Source organism: Vipera berus (genome assembly GCF_964194415.1).
Source record: "Vipera berus genome assembly, chromosome: Z".
Taxonomy (NCBI): domain Eukaryota; kingdom Metazoa; phylum Chordata; class Lepidosauria; order Squamata; family Viperidae; genus Vipera; species Vipera berus.
In genome coordinates, this window is record NC_138205.1 from 44,175,327 (window position 1) to 44,195,800 (window position 20,474).

A 20,474-nucleotide genomic window follows, 5' to 3' on the forward strand; every position below is an offset into this window, starting at 1 on the left:
TTTCATGCTTAAAGTGGGACTAGAACTCAGAATCTCCTGGTTTCTGGGTCAGCACCTTAATCACTACACCAAACTAGTTCAAGTATTTATTAACAATGGAAAGTTTTGAAGCTTCTTTACTACAGGTCATCACATTAACTCTCCAGAGTGAGTCCATAAATGCTAGACCTCATTCCCAAAATAAGCTACTTACAACCAAAAGCATCAAAGGAGGTTGTTGGGGTTTTTTTTACAACTGATTAATCTAAGAGCTAGATTTAAAATTTAATACTTTAGAAATAATAATTTGCCCACTAAGGGGGGAAAAAACCCTGAAGGTTTATCCATACTGACTATGGGTTAGTAATTAAGTAGCAGTAATTAAGTGCGTATGAAAAATTCCAGGTTTGGAAAAGTATATGATTATAGGATCCAGCAGAAGTAACTATTAAAAGTGCACACAGGTGTATTTTTTGGCTCCATGTGATTACCTAGTCAGCTGCTGCTGATAATAAATATAATAAATTATATTTATTATCCAAAAACCTTGTAAAATATTAATATGGAACAATAAAAGATTCCAAATAGTAATACCAACTATTTAATAATTTAATAATTAAAAAAATAAAAAAATAGAGGTAAGCAAAATCCTTCCTGATAACCCCAGGACAATATTTGGCAAAAAAGCCTGGAAGCATGTCTTTTGCTTAAACTGGATTTGTTCAAAAGCAACAAATAGGAAGTCAAAAGCTATGGTATAGTGGTAGCTTGACTCACAAGGCAAAGTCTAGGACCCCACAACTAATGGATGGTTAAAATAACCACTGAAGAATGAATTAAAAAATAATGAAAATGCCAAAATATCCTTTTAATACACATACACACACATTATATGCTAAAAATAAGATTACAGATACTCATGCACTGATATATATATGTGTGTGTGTGTGTGTGTGTGTGTGTGTGTGTGTATGTATATGTATATGTATATGTATATGTGTGTGTGTCTCTCTCTCTGTATATATATATATATATATATATATATATATATATATATATATATATATATATATATATATATATATATATATATATATATATATATATATATATATATATATATATATATATATATATATATATATATATATATATATATATATATATATATATATATATATATATATATATATATATATATATATACGTCTTTGGTGTCTAGTCATACTGGCCACATGACCATGGAGACGTCCTCGGACAAGCACTGGCTCTTCGGCTTTGAAACGGACATGAGCACCGCCCCCTAGAGTTGGAAATGACTAGCATGCATGTGCAGGGGAAATATATATATATTTATATAAAAAATAAATTTTTCCCCACTGCATATCAAAAATGTAAAGAGAATTGTAAATCTAGGAACTGGAGGGGGAGGGGGAGACAGAAATGTTAATTGTATGTTTTACAAATTAAGATTGGATGCCTCAACATCTAAGTCACTGTTTGTCAACCTTGGCAACTTTCAGAGGGTGAGCTCCACCCCTAGAATTCCCCAGCTACTAATATGGGAGTTGATGACCACCCTTTTGAAAACTGCCAAGATTGAGAAATGCTGATTTAAGCAATAATGATCTCTGCAAGATGATGATGATAATGTCGCTTAAAGCTAACTATTTGCAACCGTAAGCAAAGAAAAACAACCCTGTGCTTCTATTCCAAGAAGGCATTTGGGAGTTTATTAATACTTGATATACAAAGGACTGAACTAACAAGTCACAGATAGTCCTTTTTTGGGGAACAGCTTCTAAGTAATGCTGATATTCCTCCTGACTATTCTGGCAGATGCTTACTCTGATCTTAGAGTCCAGATACTAGGCTAGCTGATTGATAATTGCTATTCTATTGCTGGGCCTCTGCAGACCTAACTATTGCATTCAAACTGTTAAATAAACTTTTTCTCAAACTCATTGAATGCAAACTTTAGATTAACACAAGGAACTCAAAGGTTTCTGATCAAGTCCATGATTGTTTAATCCAGTGGTTTCTTAGATACGGACCCCCTTTAAATACCATTTTTTGCTATGGAACGTGGCCACAGACCCTCCCCCAAGTCTTAATTCAAGATTTAAATCATAACATTTCTTCAAGCATTCACGGAACCCTGTAATGACATCATGGTCACTGAGAAACACTGCTTTAATCCTTAATCCTTTAATCCTGAGTCCTTCAGGAAAGGGCGGTATATAAATCTAATAAAAATAAAAAATAAATAAAACACTGCCCTTGAGGGAACAGCCACAGAAATTTTGTTTGGAGAAATAGTTTTTTTTATTAGTAATCTTAGGAGCTACAAATTATAAAATAAATGGATTTGTATGGATTTGAGGTTGTGAAATCTGCCAAAATACAATATAACACATATAGAAGTACAAATTGGAGCCTTATTGTGTCCTTTTTCTTGGGTTGAATGTCCTTACACAAATAATTAATTTGTGAAATATGTTCTAAACATTGTTTAGTTTTTAAAAATTAACAAAAAAGAGCTTATGTATTATGGTAAAAATGAAAAATGTTTCATCAGGGACATTGATGTAATAAAAAGTAATATCAAGACAATTTGCATTAAAAAGTCTTTGGGAAATGTTTAACTATGTACATTAGGGGAAGTGGTACCTCAAACCTTTGTTGTTTGAAAATGTGCTAAAATATATTTTTAAGTGGAAAAGTTCTTGAAAGCAAGCATTTGCACTTTATCTCCCAGGTCTAATCTGAATGATAAACATTTAATACTTTTATTTTCCCTGCAACAGGAAATGGAGTGGACGAAACACAGTATTCTGTTAAGTTAATTAGAAAGAATTATATATATGGCAACGTTAACCATGAAGGTAACATTTTGTGTGTTTAATGAAAAAGTAAGATGATGCAAGGAATGTGTATATTCTGGAAACAGCAATTCCTTGGAAAACCAAGGAAATAAGCACAAATTATTGACACAATAAAAAGCAAAACTCTTTGGGGCAACTAAAACCAAGAATGACACTCTATGTTCTGTAATCTGGAGCAGACCTCAAGGGTCACTTATTTAAAAATATGAAACATCCTTCATATTCCAGGCTCAGTCATCACTGTTAAATAAACACTGCCTGTATTTGTTGAAAACATTTCTAGCCCAACCACTAACTCGAGGTTCTTTTGGCTATAAAAATCCAAAAAAAACCAATTGAAATGAACTAAAGGTGCTGCTTCATCTCCAGGAAAAGGGCAACCTATAGTTGGGATGTACCAGCAGAGTCATATGCTATGTACTGCCAACATTCCATGGTTTTATTTTAGAGTATAAAACAAAATATAGAACATAAAGCAGAAATTTGGATCCTGAAATCAACAAAAATTTGAGTTAAAAAATATATAAATCCTTCCTGACAAAATACCAACATATAGTCTCTTAGATTATTTTTTCCTAAAATAGTAAATCTGTATCTGAGATATATCACTACAGACTATAGAGGAAACCATAAGTTTTGCCTTTTCCACCAGACATAATGCAAATAAGTTTGGGTATGCAGATCTATCCTTTCAAACAGAAATTTCCTGATACTAGGCTTTTTGTATTGTGGAATTATTTTGCGTTCAAAGCAATTATTCTGAATGTGAAGCAATCCTATGTTCAAAACACTTGCCCAAAGCAATCTATTTCACTATCAAACCAGCAGTTTCACACTCAAAATAGGACATTGTGTAAAGAAAATATTTTGAATAGCTTTAAACAATTGTGGGGGTGGAGGTGACTAGGCTGAGAATATTTATTCCTGATTGAAGACATTTAGGGCAATATTTCTCAGCATCAGGAACTTGAAGATATGTGGACATCAACTCCCCGAATTCCCCAGCCAGCATATATTCTTAAAATTCCCCAGCCACCAGTCATCTTAAAATTGCTGAGGTTGAGAAACACTGAATTAGGCCACTGAGTCCTACCACTAGCTCAGAGTTCAAATCCAAATTAAAGCACCTCTGACAGATGGCTGACTAGTCCTCATAAACATTTTCAGTGAAGTGAGGGGGCCATCATTTCTCTGAGCAATTGATTACATTGTCGGATTGCTCTTACTCAGAGAGATGTAAGTTCTACTTCACTGGATGTGTGCTCAAGGGGGAGCTAAGGGGAGCTTTAATTTTCTCTGTATTGTCATTTTGCACAATAGCTATGGAAGATGCCTGTTTCATCTTCTTCTGCAGTCAATGTTTATGTCAAAGTGCACAGAAACAGCCCCTATCTTGTCTGCATGGATTTGTCTCTTTCACAAAGTGAAGTCATAGACCCCAACTATCTATGGATTGGACCAAATGGACAAAACCTAAGAAGTAAGTTACATTTTTATCAAGAGATCAAAATATTCATTTGTTTTGAAAATTTACACTATCCAAATGGTCCTGCAAGCTCTATTTGTTCTGAAAATGTTATAGCTCTGTATGGTACATTAACAAAATCAGTAATAATAACAACAATGCACAAAAGCTGTAAACATGGTATTTTGGGGAAATAATTGTGTTTTTCCCCCTCAAATTCAGCTGGTAGGGTGTGAATCAGGAAGTGGGGACAGGAGAGTCTCCAGCAGTCTGGCCAATTCCAAAACCAACACATGCCATGGATAGAATTGCAGGGACATGAATCCCACCAGTTTCTGATGTGCCTGTGAAAATAAAAATCAAGAAGATGAGTCTTAGGGGAAAGAAAAACAATTATCCACACTTAACAAAACTCATTCAGAGGCCATTCTAACTCAAAACAATGACTATGATTAGTCCCTAAACTTATGTCAGTTGCAGTGTCCCTGCAGTCATCAGTCACAATCCAAGTGCTTGGCGCTGCCTTGCAGTTACAATGTTACAGCATCCCGCAGTCACATGATCATCGTTTATGAGACTTCTTTGCCAATTTCCAACAATCAAAGTCGATGGGGAAGCTAGTAAAGGAGTCTCATAAATTGCAAGCATGTGACGTTCTTACTTAAGCGATCCATGGTGATTCACTTAACGATGGCAACTAGAATTGTCGGAATTTCCACTGCAGTCACATGACACCATGCTTTATAACTGCATCATTTAGCAATGGAAATTCCAGGGTCAATCACCATTTTTAAATGAATACTACCTGTATTTGTTGGGAACATTTCCAACCCAACCACTAAACAGAGGTTCTTTTGGCTGGTAACAATCCACAAAAACCAATTGAAATGAACCCAAAGTACTGCTTCACCTCCAAGAAAAGGGCAACCCAGAGTTGGGATGCCCTAGTAGTTGAAACTCTTCCCCCTGAACTGCAGGACATTGAAACTAATGCTTCTTCCCATACACACACTTGTAAATCATAATATCTGAACAGTTATATACTGGAGGAGACACCCTTCAAGTATCAAAAAAAACCTACTAAGTGCCTTGAATACCACTATTAAACAGGAAACAAAAGTGAGATGCCTCTTAAAAATGTGATACTCAGCTTTTACTTTCCAATGGCTGCTGTTTAAAAGTCAAAGTCAAGACGAGGTGTGTCCAACCTGTAGCCTGCAGGCTGCATGCAGCCCTGGACAGATAGTAATGCAGTCCCACAAGACTGTAAACTTTTAATATTAACATGATTTTTAGCAATAGTTATTATATATTTTATATGTAGCCCAAGACACACTCAAAATAGCCCACGCAAGCCAAAAGCTTGGACCCAAATTGAATTATGTTGACCTGGCTTCTCATTTCTATTGCAGGAAAACAGTATGCAAACCTTACAGAAACTGGAAAGCTGATGTTGCTTGGTTTTAAGGAGCAAATGTCTGGATCTTATATGTGCACACTTTCTTACAGAGTTTTTCGAAATGACATGCAAGCAGAAGAAGAAAGATTCAAGACCTATAAATTTATGGTTTATGGTAAGAGAAAGAAACTCTGTCCTTATTCTGCCCTATTCTAGCCTGTGCCGAGTTGCTCCTCATTGGGCTAAATTAGGCTAATCTAAGCTTTAGAGCCATTTTTTTTAAAAAAAACATTAAAAAAAAAGTTTGGATTTTCAAAATGTCTAATCCAGCTTTCACTGCTACTCTCCCAAACAAACAATTTAAAACAAAATATAACATCAGACATACTGTAGAATTTTAATTGTATGAAAATTAATAAACTTTATTAAAAAGTTTATCATTTGCTATCTCTCTTCCTGCACTGGAAAAGATGTGCAGGCAATGTTTTTTTTCTCTCTGCTATGAGTTGGAAAATAGTTCGGGGGCAAATTAAGAAGTTAGTTGCTGTGAAAATATAGACTTCAGACAAAGAATTCAGTAGGAAGTACTTCCTCCAGCCCACTCACAAAGCTTCAGGGCCAACTCAACATGATGGAAATATCTCCCAGTGTTTTTCTTATTCTTGTCTTTTACCATATTATGTCCATGGTAAAAGTCTGAATTTGTTTGGAACAATTGTATCAGAGAAAGAGGGTGCTTAATTTTTTCCCTGTGGGCCACTGTTCTAATCAAAAGAATCCCTTCCCTCTAAAGATGTTTTCAAATGCCTATGCATTTTTTCCATTATAATGAGTAAACAGCTGAAAGAGATTCTAACAAAACAAAATGTTCCACTAGATCAATATTGAAAGGTTCTCTGTCTCTGTCTCAACCTTCTCATAATTGTTCTGATCTAATTAAGAACACACACCCCCTCTTCTATTTCTTTCCCAGGGTCGTATTTAGTACCTATTGTTTACCCTTCAAAAGCATATAGTACTCTGAATGGAAGGGGAGATGGACAACATAGAACCATGATGCCACTAGATGGCAACCACTAACCTCCAAATAAAAATGCCCCAGATTTGAACAGCCAAATCTTACAATAATTTTTTTCCTGTGAAATTACTATTTTGGGTTTCTTAATTTTTAAATTTAGAAATCATGTATGAGCCTGAGAGACTTCTTTGATAAAACATTATGATTCCATCCTACTTGATGCCTGTATTTACATGATATCCTAAATTTCTTAACTGGTTAACAGAACCCAGTTCCTGCATTCCCATAGCATGTAAAATTCCATTAAATGTGATAGCCTGATTAGCACAGTGCTAAGAAAATGAATTGGTTTTCCACAGTACATAGAACCAAAAAATATATCAATCCTATTTTCACCTAGTATGGCATTTTGCCTGATTACAAGCAGTTTATACTATTTTATGTGGTACTAAAAACACATACATAAGCTATTATGTATTATGTTAAAGACATACTAATCTCTTCAGTTATGCCAAAATGATACTGGGAAATATAAATAATGTATATTATATGATATTTATAATATGATATATTTATTATGTTATTATTATATTATATTATATTATATTATATTATATTATATTATATTATATTATATTATATTATATTATATTATATTATATTATATTATATTATATTATATTATTATATTATATTATATTATATTATTATATTATATTATTATATTTATTATATTATTATATTATATTATATTATATTATATTATATTATATTATATTATATTATATTATATTATATTATATTATATTATATTATATTATATTATTATATTATATTATATTATATTATATTATATTATATTATATTATATTATATTATTATATTATATTATATTATATTATATTATATTATATTATATTATATTATTATATTATATTATATTATATTATATTATATTTATTATGTTATGTTATGTTATGTTATGTTATGTTATGTTATGTTATGTTATGTTATGTTATGTTATGTTATGTTATATTATATTATATTATATTTATTATATTATATTATATTATATTATATTATATTATATTATATTATATTATATTATATTATATTATATTATATTATATTATATTATATTATATTATATTATATTATATTATATTATATTATATTATATTATATTATATTATTATATTATATTATATTATTATGTGTTTTATATTATATATTATATTATACCATACCATACCATACCATACCATACCACATTACATTACATTACATTACATTACATTACATTACATTATATTATATTATATTATATTATATTACATTGCATGCATATCAATCAATCAAAAGCCAGAGCTAGATCTTTGGGCCAGATCAGTGTTTCTCACCCTCAACAGTTTTAAGAATTTTTGTCCCATAATTACGTCTTTACTGAAGTACCTGTTTTTAAATTTCTTTTCTTTATTGCAACATCTATATGCTAGCCCAAGCATTCTCTGGAACATGCATGCTTAAGCAGCATATAATATACAGATATACACAGATATTATGAAGATATTATTCTTTCCATCCACTGCATGCTAATCCTTTTCGATAAATTATGAGAAAAAGAAAATAAACCACACTATTGGTCATCAGTTTGTCAAGATGGTAGATACTTCAAAAGGACACTTTCTCAAGGAGAATGCTCCAGATTTTTATTCCATATAGAATTTCTAATGCATGAAGATAATAAAGTAAGAATTATGAAGAGCAACAATATATTACATTATCTGCCACTTACATTATATTTCCTTCCTCTTCCTGTTTTTGAAGCATATCGGGAACCAGACTATACTTATCGTATATCTGTTCACTTTACAACTAAAGAATGCAATCTAGCAGCTAACAGACAATTCTTTGAAGAACTACAGAAAATCTTGAATAATTTGCTTGATTATCTGAAATGCCACATCGTTGAGTCATCATACAGATGTTTTTCTGTCAAGCGACCCAAACATGGATTAGTAGATGAACTATTCATTGTTTTTCAAGGTAATGAAAAAGTGATGCTTTGTTTGCCTCCATGATTTTTATTTTATCTGGACAACCTATGTGGAGCTGGATTGCGGGAAATGAGTCCCTGTTCAATATAACTATGTTTTCAGTGCCTTTCTTATTGATGGTATAATTCCATCAAACCATAATCCCTTTAATTTGGCTCTGTGTTCTTGCAAACATAAGATTTTATCCATTTGATACAGACCTAGCTGCTCTCATTTTGTTTCTGAAGTGAGCTGCATTAGTTCTTCCCCTTAAAAATTCCAAAACTGTGTCACTCCAAAATATATTCTCCTGAATTCAGTCACAGAAGGTTTGCTATGGATAATCCATAAAAAAACCTGAACAGAAAATTACTGCAGGCTAATTATTAACACCAGAGCTTCTGCTGTATTTTTGAGGGGATGGGGAGGGTGGGGAGGCTCTTACCGGCTAAATCTTTTTATTTAATTCAGCATCAGCAAAAAATTCTATACCTCTATTAATTCAACTGAAAGATGGAGTCTGTTGCACTGCTTACATGAAGTGATGGTATGACTAATCTGCACCATGAGTGGAATATATATCTTGAATTCATTGCAATTGGGGGGGGGGGCAGAGGAAAAATTGGGAAATATTTCCTTAGGAAACTTTGACAGCTAGTGTTAAAATGCTTCTTTCAGCTGCTGTCCATGGTACCTCATCGGATAAAGTGGGATTCAGACATCTGTTCTTTTTCCACTTCCATCCGTTTTCACAGTAACAATTTGGGATAGATGTTTTGGCCTGGCTAACTCAAAGATGGAACTTCATTACAGGTTATGTCTCTTCTGAATTAATTGTTCTTCCTAGGAACAGCTGTATATAAGGTACAAGGAGAAATAGCCTTTGTGGCTGAAATCATAAATCATAAATCCATACAATTGTGAGTCCCATTTCAATGCCCAGGTTTTAATTATTTATTATATTTAGGCACAATTCATAGAGAACTATATTTTTATCTGCAAATGTTTATCTCTTTTTGTCACTTAGTAAATCCATATGCCCCTGGCTGGGAGGTTAGTTGCCGTCAAATTACCACTGACTGTGAAGACATTACCAACAGCCATGTACATAAGGTTAGAGGGTTTTTTTCAGACTTTTTCATACTGGCATGTTTCGGGATACTCAAAGTACCAATCAGTTTAGAAATAGTTTAGAAGGTGTCAAATTGCAGGTTGTGCAAGAATCTATTGTAACCCCTGGAATCTCCCTGCAGATTTAAATATTTAACTTTAGCAGCAAAATGCACAATTCAGTGGTGGGGGTAGAAACTCGGATAACAAAGCATAGAGAGCTTTGAAACCTTAACAATAAAAATAAGTAAATATCCAACTCCCACCAATTAAAAAGAGAAAAAAAATTAAGTGCATCCCTTCCAGTGACATTGATGCACCAGCACAATTGCCCCGCATCCCTTAGAGTTTGAAAATTAAAATAACCTGAACCAGATAAGCTGTGTTCCTGCCAAAATAGATAAATAAGTAAAAATTACATACTTCAACACACAATGAAGTATCACAAACACTTTCTTCAGTGTTACTAAATTACATTGAGGACAGATTGCGGGTCATTTTTCTATATGAATTTATAAATAACAATTAAATCCAACCAAAATCAGAGAAATCCACTCTCTCATTGATTGTTTTAAGCAGCTTTCAGAATAGCATCAAGATTTATGCCACCTTAGCATAGAAGAAGTGCCATCACCCAGAAACATTGTTTCTAGGCCCCTGCCCTCTAAATTGAGAGAAAACCCATGATTTCTCACAAAAAAAAGTCAGATTGTTCAATTCCATTTAGAAGAGGTAGCTAAGAGTAGCTGGGGGGCAAAACATCTAAGCCCCTTGGGGTTAAAATCAGACTTTGAATCACAAAAACACCTTGAAATCTATCTGAAATAAATGCAGGGATTTTATCAAAACACAAAATTGCAACACAAGTGTTATGTGCCCTGGCAGCTCTCCTGTACAAACAGAGAGAACAAAGACGAGAGAAGATTGACCTAGAGGTTTATAGAAACATTGATATAAATTCTTACGTGATTATTTTCTTGAGGAGTGTGCTTCTGATTTATCCTTACCATTAGAATCCATTAGAGTTGGGTGCCCAATAAATTTCAATAAATAAAGTTGTAAAGTGGACTGAATAAGAAATAGCCTTTCCTCCTGGAAATCTGTGAAAGGTGGGGAGGGGGGAACAATCTGCAAAGATTGGCCACATGACCTCCAATTTAATTTGCCTACAATGAGGCCTAGACATCCTCCAGGCAGCTTACCCTTTGATTTGCCTTGCATTACATGAGTTAGATTCCAGGCTACTGGGCATCAAGCTTTATTCCTATGATTTCATTTATTAATGTTCTTCTTTTAATGTTTTAGGCTCGAGAGCTCATTGAAAAGTTTTTCCATGAACAATGGTACATCTTGAAACATGAATTTGTGAACATCCCTGCAATCCATTACATAGATCACAGTTTCCAAGTCACTCGACTAGACAGCTGTCGCCCAGGGTTTGGGAAAAATGACTTCATCCACAATGACTGTGCAAATTGCTGTGGTATTTATTTTATCCATGTGCTTTTTTTTCTCAAGGACTCTGCTTTTGATTTATCCTCACAACCAACTTAGCATTTATGATTGGCCATAGATTACATTCCAGGGGTTAAATCCTTTAGGCTTGTTGGTTAATTTATTTTGACAAAAAACATTTTAGGAAAAAATATTTTTTACTGAATTTGATTTAGAGTTCAGGTTTTGTTTTCTGCTACAAGGTTTATAGCTGCACAGTGTAATGTTCCAAAAGGGATTATATTAAGGTAGATAGTTTTCAAATACTGCTCTGGGTTATCAAAGGTTCTCTGTAATTTTACTCAGTGTTGTCACTAAGATTATGCCACTGTCCTTTTAATTCTTATTATTAGCCTCTAGGCTAGATGGCTGTTTCTACTACCACCACCCTTGTGTCAATCGTTCTACATACTTCCATCCGAACACAGCTCCTCTTTGTGGAGAAAGCAAAGTAGGACGAGAAGTTCTGATCTCCTGATCATCTATCTTTATCTTACTATTTAGTCCAGCTGTTCCTTTTTCTTCCTTTTGTTACTTTTAGCTTCCTTTGTGAGCTCAGGCCACTGTGTGTTTTAGCCTTTCTATTTTCCTGCCAATATTAGCTACCTCCTAGTAGTTTTCCTTTTTTTTCCTTTCCAGTTTCCATATCCTGTGCATGTACTATGAAAGCTCTCCATGCATCCCATGTATCCCTGGCTCTTCGCCCACCACCATCTTCATTTTTTTTCTTATTGAAATTACGTGCAATTGTACTTACAATATTGCTAAAAGGAGGAGGAGGTCAATTATAGCATCACTTTGAATATATTTGTTTTTGTCACATTCCAATCTCTGGTGTTCCTCTTGATTGAGGAATACTCTTTGTTCAGTCCTTTCTATTCAATTTCAGAAGAATTCCTTATTTTTATCAAATCATTCTGCACTCTCTCTTTTAATCTTATCTGTTCCCTCATCTTTTCTATTGCATTAATTGCATCTACCTATTTCTCTGCATACATTCTGTGTTTACACTCATTCTTTCATCTTCACTTTAGTAGCCACCGTTTTCATATATGCACTTTTCCTTATCTGCAGTCTTTATTTTAGTCAAATATAATATTAAAACTACAGAAAGCCAAAGAAACTGTGCCTTTACATTATTATGCCAGTAACATATAAAATATCTTAGTTCTAAATTTTGTAAATAAAATTATAGTGTTATTAATAAGGTAGGAAAACTCATTTGATGCAGTGGTTCAGGCATCAGGCTAGAAACCAGGAGACTGTGAGTTCTAGTCCCACCATAGACATGAAGCTAGCTAAGTGACTTCGGGACAATCACCTCCTCTCAGCCCTAGGAAGAAGAAAGCAATGGTAAACTGCTTCCAAAACCTTTGTCAAGAAAACAGAGATTTGTCGAAGCAGTCATCAAGTATCAACAATGAAATAAAGGTACCAAAAAAAGACAAAAAAAGCCCAATCACTTGTTTTGTACTTCTTGTCTCATATCTACCAGTCAGTCCTGTCACCCAGCAGGAAATTTGTCCCCTACAGATCACATTGATTTAGAACATTGCATAATTTTCTTCCCAGCTCATCCCTGGTTCTTCAGTTATCACCCTCTTATAGCTTTCTACTTTCATATTCACTCACAATGACCTAGATCATGCCAGTTCATACCTTCTGGTATATTTTTCATCCCTTTCATTCGAAATTCAATCTTTAACTTTACTTCCTGGCATGACTGATAGCTCTACTCCACAGATCACATCACTTTCATTGATATAAAATGCATCTTTCCCATCTCTTCAAGTTTCACTGAGACACAGTATTATCTTTCTCATGTTGTTCATATTGTTAATTCATGTTATTGAATTAATTCATGTAATTCAAACCCAGCATATTGCATCTGTGAGTATATGTCCTATGGCAGGGGTGTCAAACTCAATTTCATTGAGGGCTGCATCAGCATTGCGGTTGCCCTCAAGGGGCCAGGTAGGTATGGCCAGGGTGGGCGTGGCTTACTGGGTGGGCATGGCTAGAGTGCATATGGCCTACTGGGTGGGCGTGGCCAGCTCTACATCCATTGGCATCAAGGGTTCCTATGGGGGCCCGGGCAGGAGTGGGACAGATCTGAGGGTCTCTGGCAGGAGAGGGTCTTTGGGCCAAGGCCAAGGCAGTGGGGGCTGTTCCCTCACTGTTTCCAGGATGGCTTCACGGGCCACATGAAGCCACTTCGCGGGCCGGATCCGGCCCCCGGGCCTTGTGTTTGACATGTCTGTCCTATGGGATTCAGGTTGTTATGTATGGGGTGTGAGCAGCAGCTCTGCAAGTACCATCAGGGGGCGCTGTGCTGTGGTTGGATTGGCTGAGAGGTTTCAGCGGGAGATACGGATGGATGGATTGGCCAGAGCATCACCTAGCCAAGTATATAAGGGGTCCAGGTAACCCCCTTTGTTCAGTACGCGCCTACCACAAATAAAGAGCTGACATGCGGTACTCCTCTGCCTCTTCATTGTCATGTGGTCCACAACCCACTACACAATACAGGTATTGCAAAAAAATATCAACAATGGGCAGATGGTTTCCTTTCTGTAACTAACATACTGCTTTTTTTTTTGTAGTTGCCTGTGACCCTGGAAGTTACAGCCCAAACAATGACATAACCTGCCAGCCTTGTACAAGCATCCGGATTAAACATTATGGAGCAAAATCCTGCTAAATAAATTCAAAATAAGAAAAGGAGAATTGCTGCAAGGCATCTTGTTATCTCATCATTTACTTCTGTGTCATTGAGTCAAACTAGATATTATGCTAAATTCAAGATTCCAATTGAAAAACAGTAGTTATGCATTTAGTTTTCTTATGTAGTAGAATTTATATCCCATGTTATGGGCAACTGATAACAGAGTAAGAAAAATGCCAAACTTCATAATATTTAAACAACGTAAATTCTATCAGTTGCTATGATCACTGAACAAGAAGTGAAATAGTTGTCTTTCACGGCCAACAGCTAATTAGTCATGCTCTTCATGCAGTATGTAACTGAACTCTGGGATCTAATTCTCTATGCACTATTCAGTAATTCTATCTCTGAATATTATCAAATTTGCACTGATATAATTTTTGAAGGGTCTGCAAAATAGTGTTAGGAGAGCAAAACACTGGAGGAAGCCGTTTGAATGCCTATTCCTAGACAGTGAAAAGCAAATCAAGATTAGTGAAGCAGGTATGGTAATTTAAAAGAAAGGTTTATTTAGCAGGAATTCAGAAGATAGGCAGGAAAACCTAGCATCTACAAGGAGGAAGTCTATGTTGGAGAGAGGAAAGGCAACATGGAAGATGCTAAGACTAGGAAGCTTGTAAACAAAGAACAGGTAGAGTAAGAAATAAAGAGGAAACATAGGGAATTTCTCCTTATCTGTGGTCCACTGCCCCTGGAAATCCACAATTAAAGAGTTAAAAGAGGGAGTATATCTGAATCATCCTCCAAAATCTGCTGGAAAAGATTGTGGGTTTTCCACAACCAGGCTCTAATAATCAAGAACCAGTAGCATTAGTCTTGTTCTAATATTTGAAAAAAGGTTAGAAAGAAGGAAATACTATTGAATTTTATGTGCAAAAGTGTTAACTAGGCATCTGGGTAATTTAAATTTTAAAACCCTTTATTTGGAAAAAAAATTGTCAAAGAATGGAAAGATTTAAAATTTAAATGCATTTTTATTATCAGTTATACAATGTGGTAAAATACATAGGAAGTTTCCATATGAGATGTTGCAACTGTAAGTGGTTTTACACACACACACACACACATCTGCAGGACTTGGGTTTGGCTAGTCTAAAGAAAAAAAGAAATAGGGGTGACATGATAGCATTATTCCAGTATCTGAGGGGCTGCCACAAAGAAGAGGGGGTCAAATTATTCTCCAAAGTACTAGAGGGCAGGACAACAAACAATGGTTGGAAACTGATCAAAGAGAGAAGCAACCTGGAATTAAGGAGAAACTTCCCAGTAGTGAGGACAATTAACCAGTGGAACAGCTTGCCTCCAGAAATTGTGGACGCTCCATCACTGGAGATTTTTAAGAAGAGATTGGACAGTCACTTGTCTGAAATGGTATCGGTTCTCCTGCTTGAGCAGGGAATTGAACTAGAAGACCTGCAAGTTCCCTTCCAGCTCTATTCTATTCTAAGTCTATGGAGACCACATAGTAGAGTTGAAGGTCATCTAGACCACATCCTCACACCCACAGAGGACATCATTGATGTGCTTTCCATCTTCTTTAAGAATAGAAGCAAATAAGATCTCTTTGAAGAACTACAGTCCTTACAGCATTTGTATTACTACACATCAAGCATGAGACTGGTAAAGTCACTGCATAAGGACAGCAGCTTACTCTGCCACTCTGCTTCCAAAGAAATTTCCTTTCGGCTATGTGAAAGTCTAGCCACACTAAGGCCATGTTGCAATAAGTCAGAAGAGTCATTCTAGTTGAGTGATCAGGCCCAAATGGGTAACAGGAATAAGAGCAGCAAACAGTATTTTTCTTTCAGAAACTTTGTCTCTGGCATTTGACAGTCATAATACTCCCCAGTTGGTTTTCCACAAGATCATTATTTTCTTGACTGAAAAAGAGAGATTTCCTGGTTATTTTTTCTCCTAAGACAAAGAGGGGAAAAAAGGCCACAGAAGAATAGAAACTCCTGACAGATGGGAGAAGGCATTCTCACAGTGGGCAAATTGAGCCTAATGGTACACCTCTTCCATTGGAAAAGTTTTCACCTAAGGTGGTTTTCTTCCATTTTCTGATGGAAAACACTGCTTTTTTGCTGGATCACCTTCCTTTGGCTTCAGCCTCAGGGGAGAGGGAGGGATCTGTTTTACAGCATGTCCTTAATAAATTGTAAGGTGAACTATCTTGAACAGGGATTGGAGAATATGTAAACGTGACCTTATTCAGAAACCTGGGAGGCCAAAACAATATTTTCTCACAAATAAGTTAAAGGATTGTCTACCTATCTCTGACCTGGCACCAGACAAAACTGGAATAACATTATCAGTAATCCCAATTCCTATTCTGTTTCTATGTATCAGTTCCTATACTGTATCAATACCAAGGGGTATTTTCCCAAGTGTGTATGCCACTTGCTGTAGACAAAATGTTTGGATTTTGTCCCCTGGATTTTTTGCTAACCTCCTGAAGCATATCACCAGCCAATGGATAAAGCATCTATCAATGGGGTATTCTCAATACAAACAGAATGGGACTGATTTCAGAGCTCTGTTCAGAGCTCTGTTCAAGTTGTTTTCTCAGCCCTTCCTGCTACACTCCCTTTGGGCTTCTCCAAAATAAGATATGGGAAGACATCATAAAAAAATAAATAAATAAAATGGGCAGCTCATAAATTCTAGAGAACTGAAAACTGTTTGGCATTTTACTTCAAGGAGAGGGAGGGGAAGTGACTAAAACTGACAAATTCTGCAAAATGGCAAACAGATACAAAAACTCAGGTAAACCTTTCTTATTATTTTCTGAACACTGCAGTAATGGATAAAAAATCACCTTTGATGTACATATCTCCATTTCAAAATACCATCAGCACAGAACTGCACACATACAGTATGTCTCCTTTTCTTCATACTTAAAATAGTGGATATCTGCTCATTTCACTGTCAGAATCAAATTGGGCAAATACACCTCCGTTTTCTGCTCTAATAACAGATCAGAGGTGTTTTGTTCTCTTCTTTATTGGAAACCTGGAAAGAAGTTGATTTAAAAAATGAAGTAGGGTGAGAGGTACTAAAGCAACTCAAGAACCAAAATAAAAATGGAAAGTGTTGTGTCTGTAGATTAATTAAAAGGGGCCTTCTGGAAGCGGGAAGCTCTGAGTGCAATTATTGGCTGATGCAATTTAGGCGGGAGTTTCCGGGCTGGGGATTGGCCACTGTTTGAATGTAGCTAACTATATAAGGGGGAGTTAAACGGTTAATTGCCAGTTGACTTATGCTTGTGTTAATAAACGTTCTTGCATTAAACCTCACGGTGTGATCGTCTATTCGAACCTAACAATTGGCGACGAGGATGGGATAGACGACAGATCGGTGAAGGAACGGCGGAATCAGCTGTGCGCGAGGCGGAAAAATTCAAACGCAGTCAACCGAAGTACAACGCTGCCAAAAAAAAAATTCACAATGGCACAAGTCGGCTCATTGACAGAGTTTGACCCGCGATTTCCAGAAGACTGGGAAGAATATGTAGGCCAGATTGAAGGGTTCCTGTTAGTAAACGGCATTACGGACGACAGGAAGAAAGCCGCGGCTCTTCTGACCATTAGCGGGACGCCTGTGTATCGGATTGCCGTCGGCCTGTGTCAACCGCTGCCGGTCTCTAGCGTCTCGTATGCAGACTTGTTGGCAAAATTGAAGGTACACTTCACGCCAAAAAGGTCTGAATTATTTTGGAGACGGATTTTTGAAAAAAGGAATCAAAGACCTGGCGAATCGATTACACAGTTCGTGGCAGCGGTTAGAGAGGCGGCTTTGAGGTGCAAATATGACAACCTCAAGATCCGGATCCGAGATCGAGTGGTGCTCGGCTTGCGGGACGAGAATCTACAAAATCGAATCATCGCTAAGCCCACGGGAGATCTGCAGGAAGTCCTCGATGAGCTATTAACGTATGAATCAACCGGAACGCGAGACCCCCCCCGAAACAGCATGGCTTCGGCAGCCGAAATCAACCTAGAAAGCCATGTGGACAGCGGGGAGGTGGACCAGCAATGGGAGGCCGACATAGCTGAGATCTCCAGACGATTTGGTAAGATGGCAGCCAGACCACCGCGGACCGAAGCTCCTGACCAGGGCCGAAGACAACAACCACAAGCAGCGCAAAGAGTGCCGCGTGACAGCCTGCCCAGACCCAGAGACCAGGACACCAGATGCGGTAGCTGTGGGGGCAACCACCCCAGATCAAATTGCAGATTCCGCACAGCGAAATGCAGATCGTGTGGAAAGACCGGCCACATCCAGGCCATTTGCCGCAACCGGACGCGAGACAACCGAATCCACGAATTGGACGTCTGGGCCGAAGGTAAGGTAACCCCCCGGGAGCATGGCATAGAGACCCTTAGACCTAGGGCACAACAATCCAACCGCGGGGAGGGGGCGAGAGTCAACCACATAAGACAACAAAAAATAAATCATGTACTGAGGCCTAAATTAAAAATCGTAGTCCAGTTGCAAGGAATACCCTGCAAAATGGAGGTAGACTCAGGGGCCTCAGTATCAATAATTTCATGCGAAACCCTGAAGTACATTGAACGGGAAAGCGGTCACAAAATTCCGCTTAAACCGACAGGAATCCAGCTAGCCGATTTCCAAAAATCCCCCATAAGCATTAAGGGAAAAATCACCATTAGGGTTAGTTATAAGGGGTTCAATGGATCATTGGACCTGTTAGTGACTGAGGGCCAAAGGACTAGTTTAGTAGGCCTTAATTGGTTCCCTGCATTAGGAATTTGGGTAGGGGGAATAAATACAATTCAAAGTAAGACCCTCAAATCTGTGTGCGATGAATTCGCAGACGTATTTGATGGATCTTTAGGCAAATATAAAGGCCCCCCCATTAATTTTAATTTGGACCCCGCTGTAAAGCCAATTAGATTGAAGGCCCGGAGGGTGCCTTTTGCCCTTAAACAAAAAATCGAGGCCGAGCTTGATAAGCTTGTAGGCCAAGGCGTACTTGAACCGGTCGAGGGAGGCCTGTGGGAGACACCAATCGTCACACCCCTTAAACCTAATGGGGATGTGAGGATTTGTGCCGATTATAAGGCCACTCTAAATTTAGGAATGAAAAAACACGCTTACCCGGTCCCAACGGTGAAGCAGGTCCTCGCGACGATCCAGGACGACGCCATCTTTGCCAAGCTCGACTTGGCGCAGGCGTATTTACAGCTTACCGTGTCTAAGGAAGCCGCCGAGGCCCAAACGATTGTAACCCACAAGGGGGCGTTTCGAGTTCACAGGCTTCAATTTGGAATTGCAGCAGCTCCAGGCATCTTTCAAGAGGTGATGGAGAGGACCTTAAAGGGCATACCTGGTGTATGCCCTTACTTTGATGATGTCCTGATTGCTGGAAAAACTGAAGAAATCTTAGCTGACCGACTGGAACAGGTACTGGGAAAATTTAGAGCTGCAGGACTTAAATTAAAAAGGAAAAAATGTTTTATAGGAGTTAAATCAACAGAATTTTTAGGGTTTAGAATTGATGAGAAGGGCATTCACCCAACAACTGGAAAAATTAAAGCAATTAAATTGGCACCTGAACCAAAGAATAAGGCTGAATTACAAGCCTTTTTAGGATTAGTCAATTTTTATCATACATTTTTGCCACATAAGGCTGCCATAGCTGAACCATTACATAGACTCTTAGAAAAGTAAACCCCTTGGCAATGGCAGGAAAAACATAGAATCAGTTTTCAAACGTTGAAGGACATTTTGTCTAGCCATTCCACTGTTACACACTTTATTGAAAATAAGCCAATTTATTTAGCGTGCGATGCTTCACCCTATGGTGTGGGTGCTGTCATTAGCCATATGGATGACAAGGGTCAACAAAAGCCAATTGCTTATTATTCGAGAACACTTACAAAAGCCGAAAGAAATTATGCCCAAATTGACAGGGAAGCCTTAGCAATAGTGGCAGGTGTAAAAAAGTTCCATGATTACCTTTATGGTAGGAACTTTACTATTTACACTGACCACAAACCCTTATTGGGATTGTTCACCACGGGTAAGCAGACACCTCAGATCATGTCCCCTAGGATGCTTAGGTGGTCCATATTCCTCTCAGCATACTCATTCTCCCTAAAACATAGACCTGGCAAGGAAATGGGCCATGCAGATGCCTTAAGCAGGTTGCCACTGACTGACACTGAGAGGGATCCTGCTCCAGTGGGCCAGATTCTGTCATTACATGAAATACCTGAGTGCCCGTTGACTGCAAAGGACATTGCCATAGCCACTAAGAAAGATCTCACACTTAACAGAATTTCAGCATGGGTTCAGGGGGGATGGCCCAATAAGAATCCAGACCCCAAATTCACACCT

General features: G+C 37.0%; 1 protein-coding gene across 1 annotated transcript; it reads left to right on the forward strand.

Moving 5' to 3' along the window:
* Nucleotides 1-95: 95 nt before the first annotated feature.
* Nucleotides 96-14,087, forward strand: ZPBP2 (zona pellucida binding protein 2; the record flags this gene model as incomplete). The annotated part of the gene is made up of 8 exons (XM_081346194.1): nt 96-147; nt 2,787-2,864; nt 4,219-4,344; nt 5,742-5,903; nt 8,574-8,792; nt 9,810-9,895; nt 11,198-11,375; nt 13,990-14,087. The coding sequence occupies 8 exons, from the start codon at nt 96-98 to the stop codon at nt 14,085-14,087; spliced, it is 999 nt and encodes a 332-aa protein (XP_081202320.1).
* Between the last annotated feature and the right edge of the window lie 6,387 nt (nt 14,088-20,474).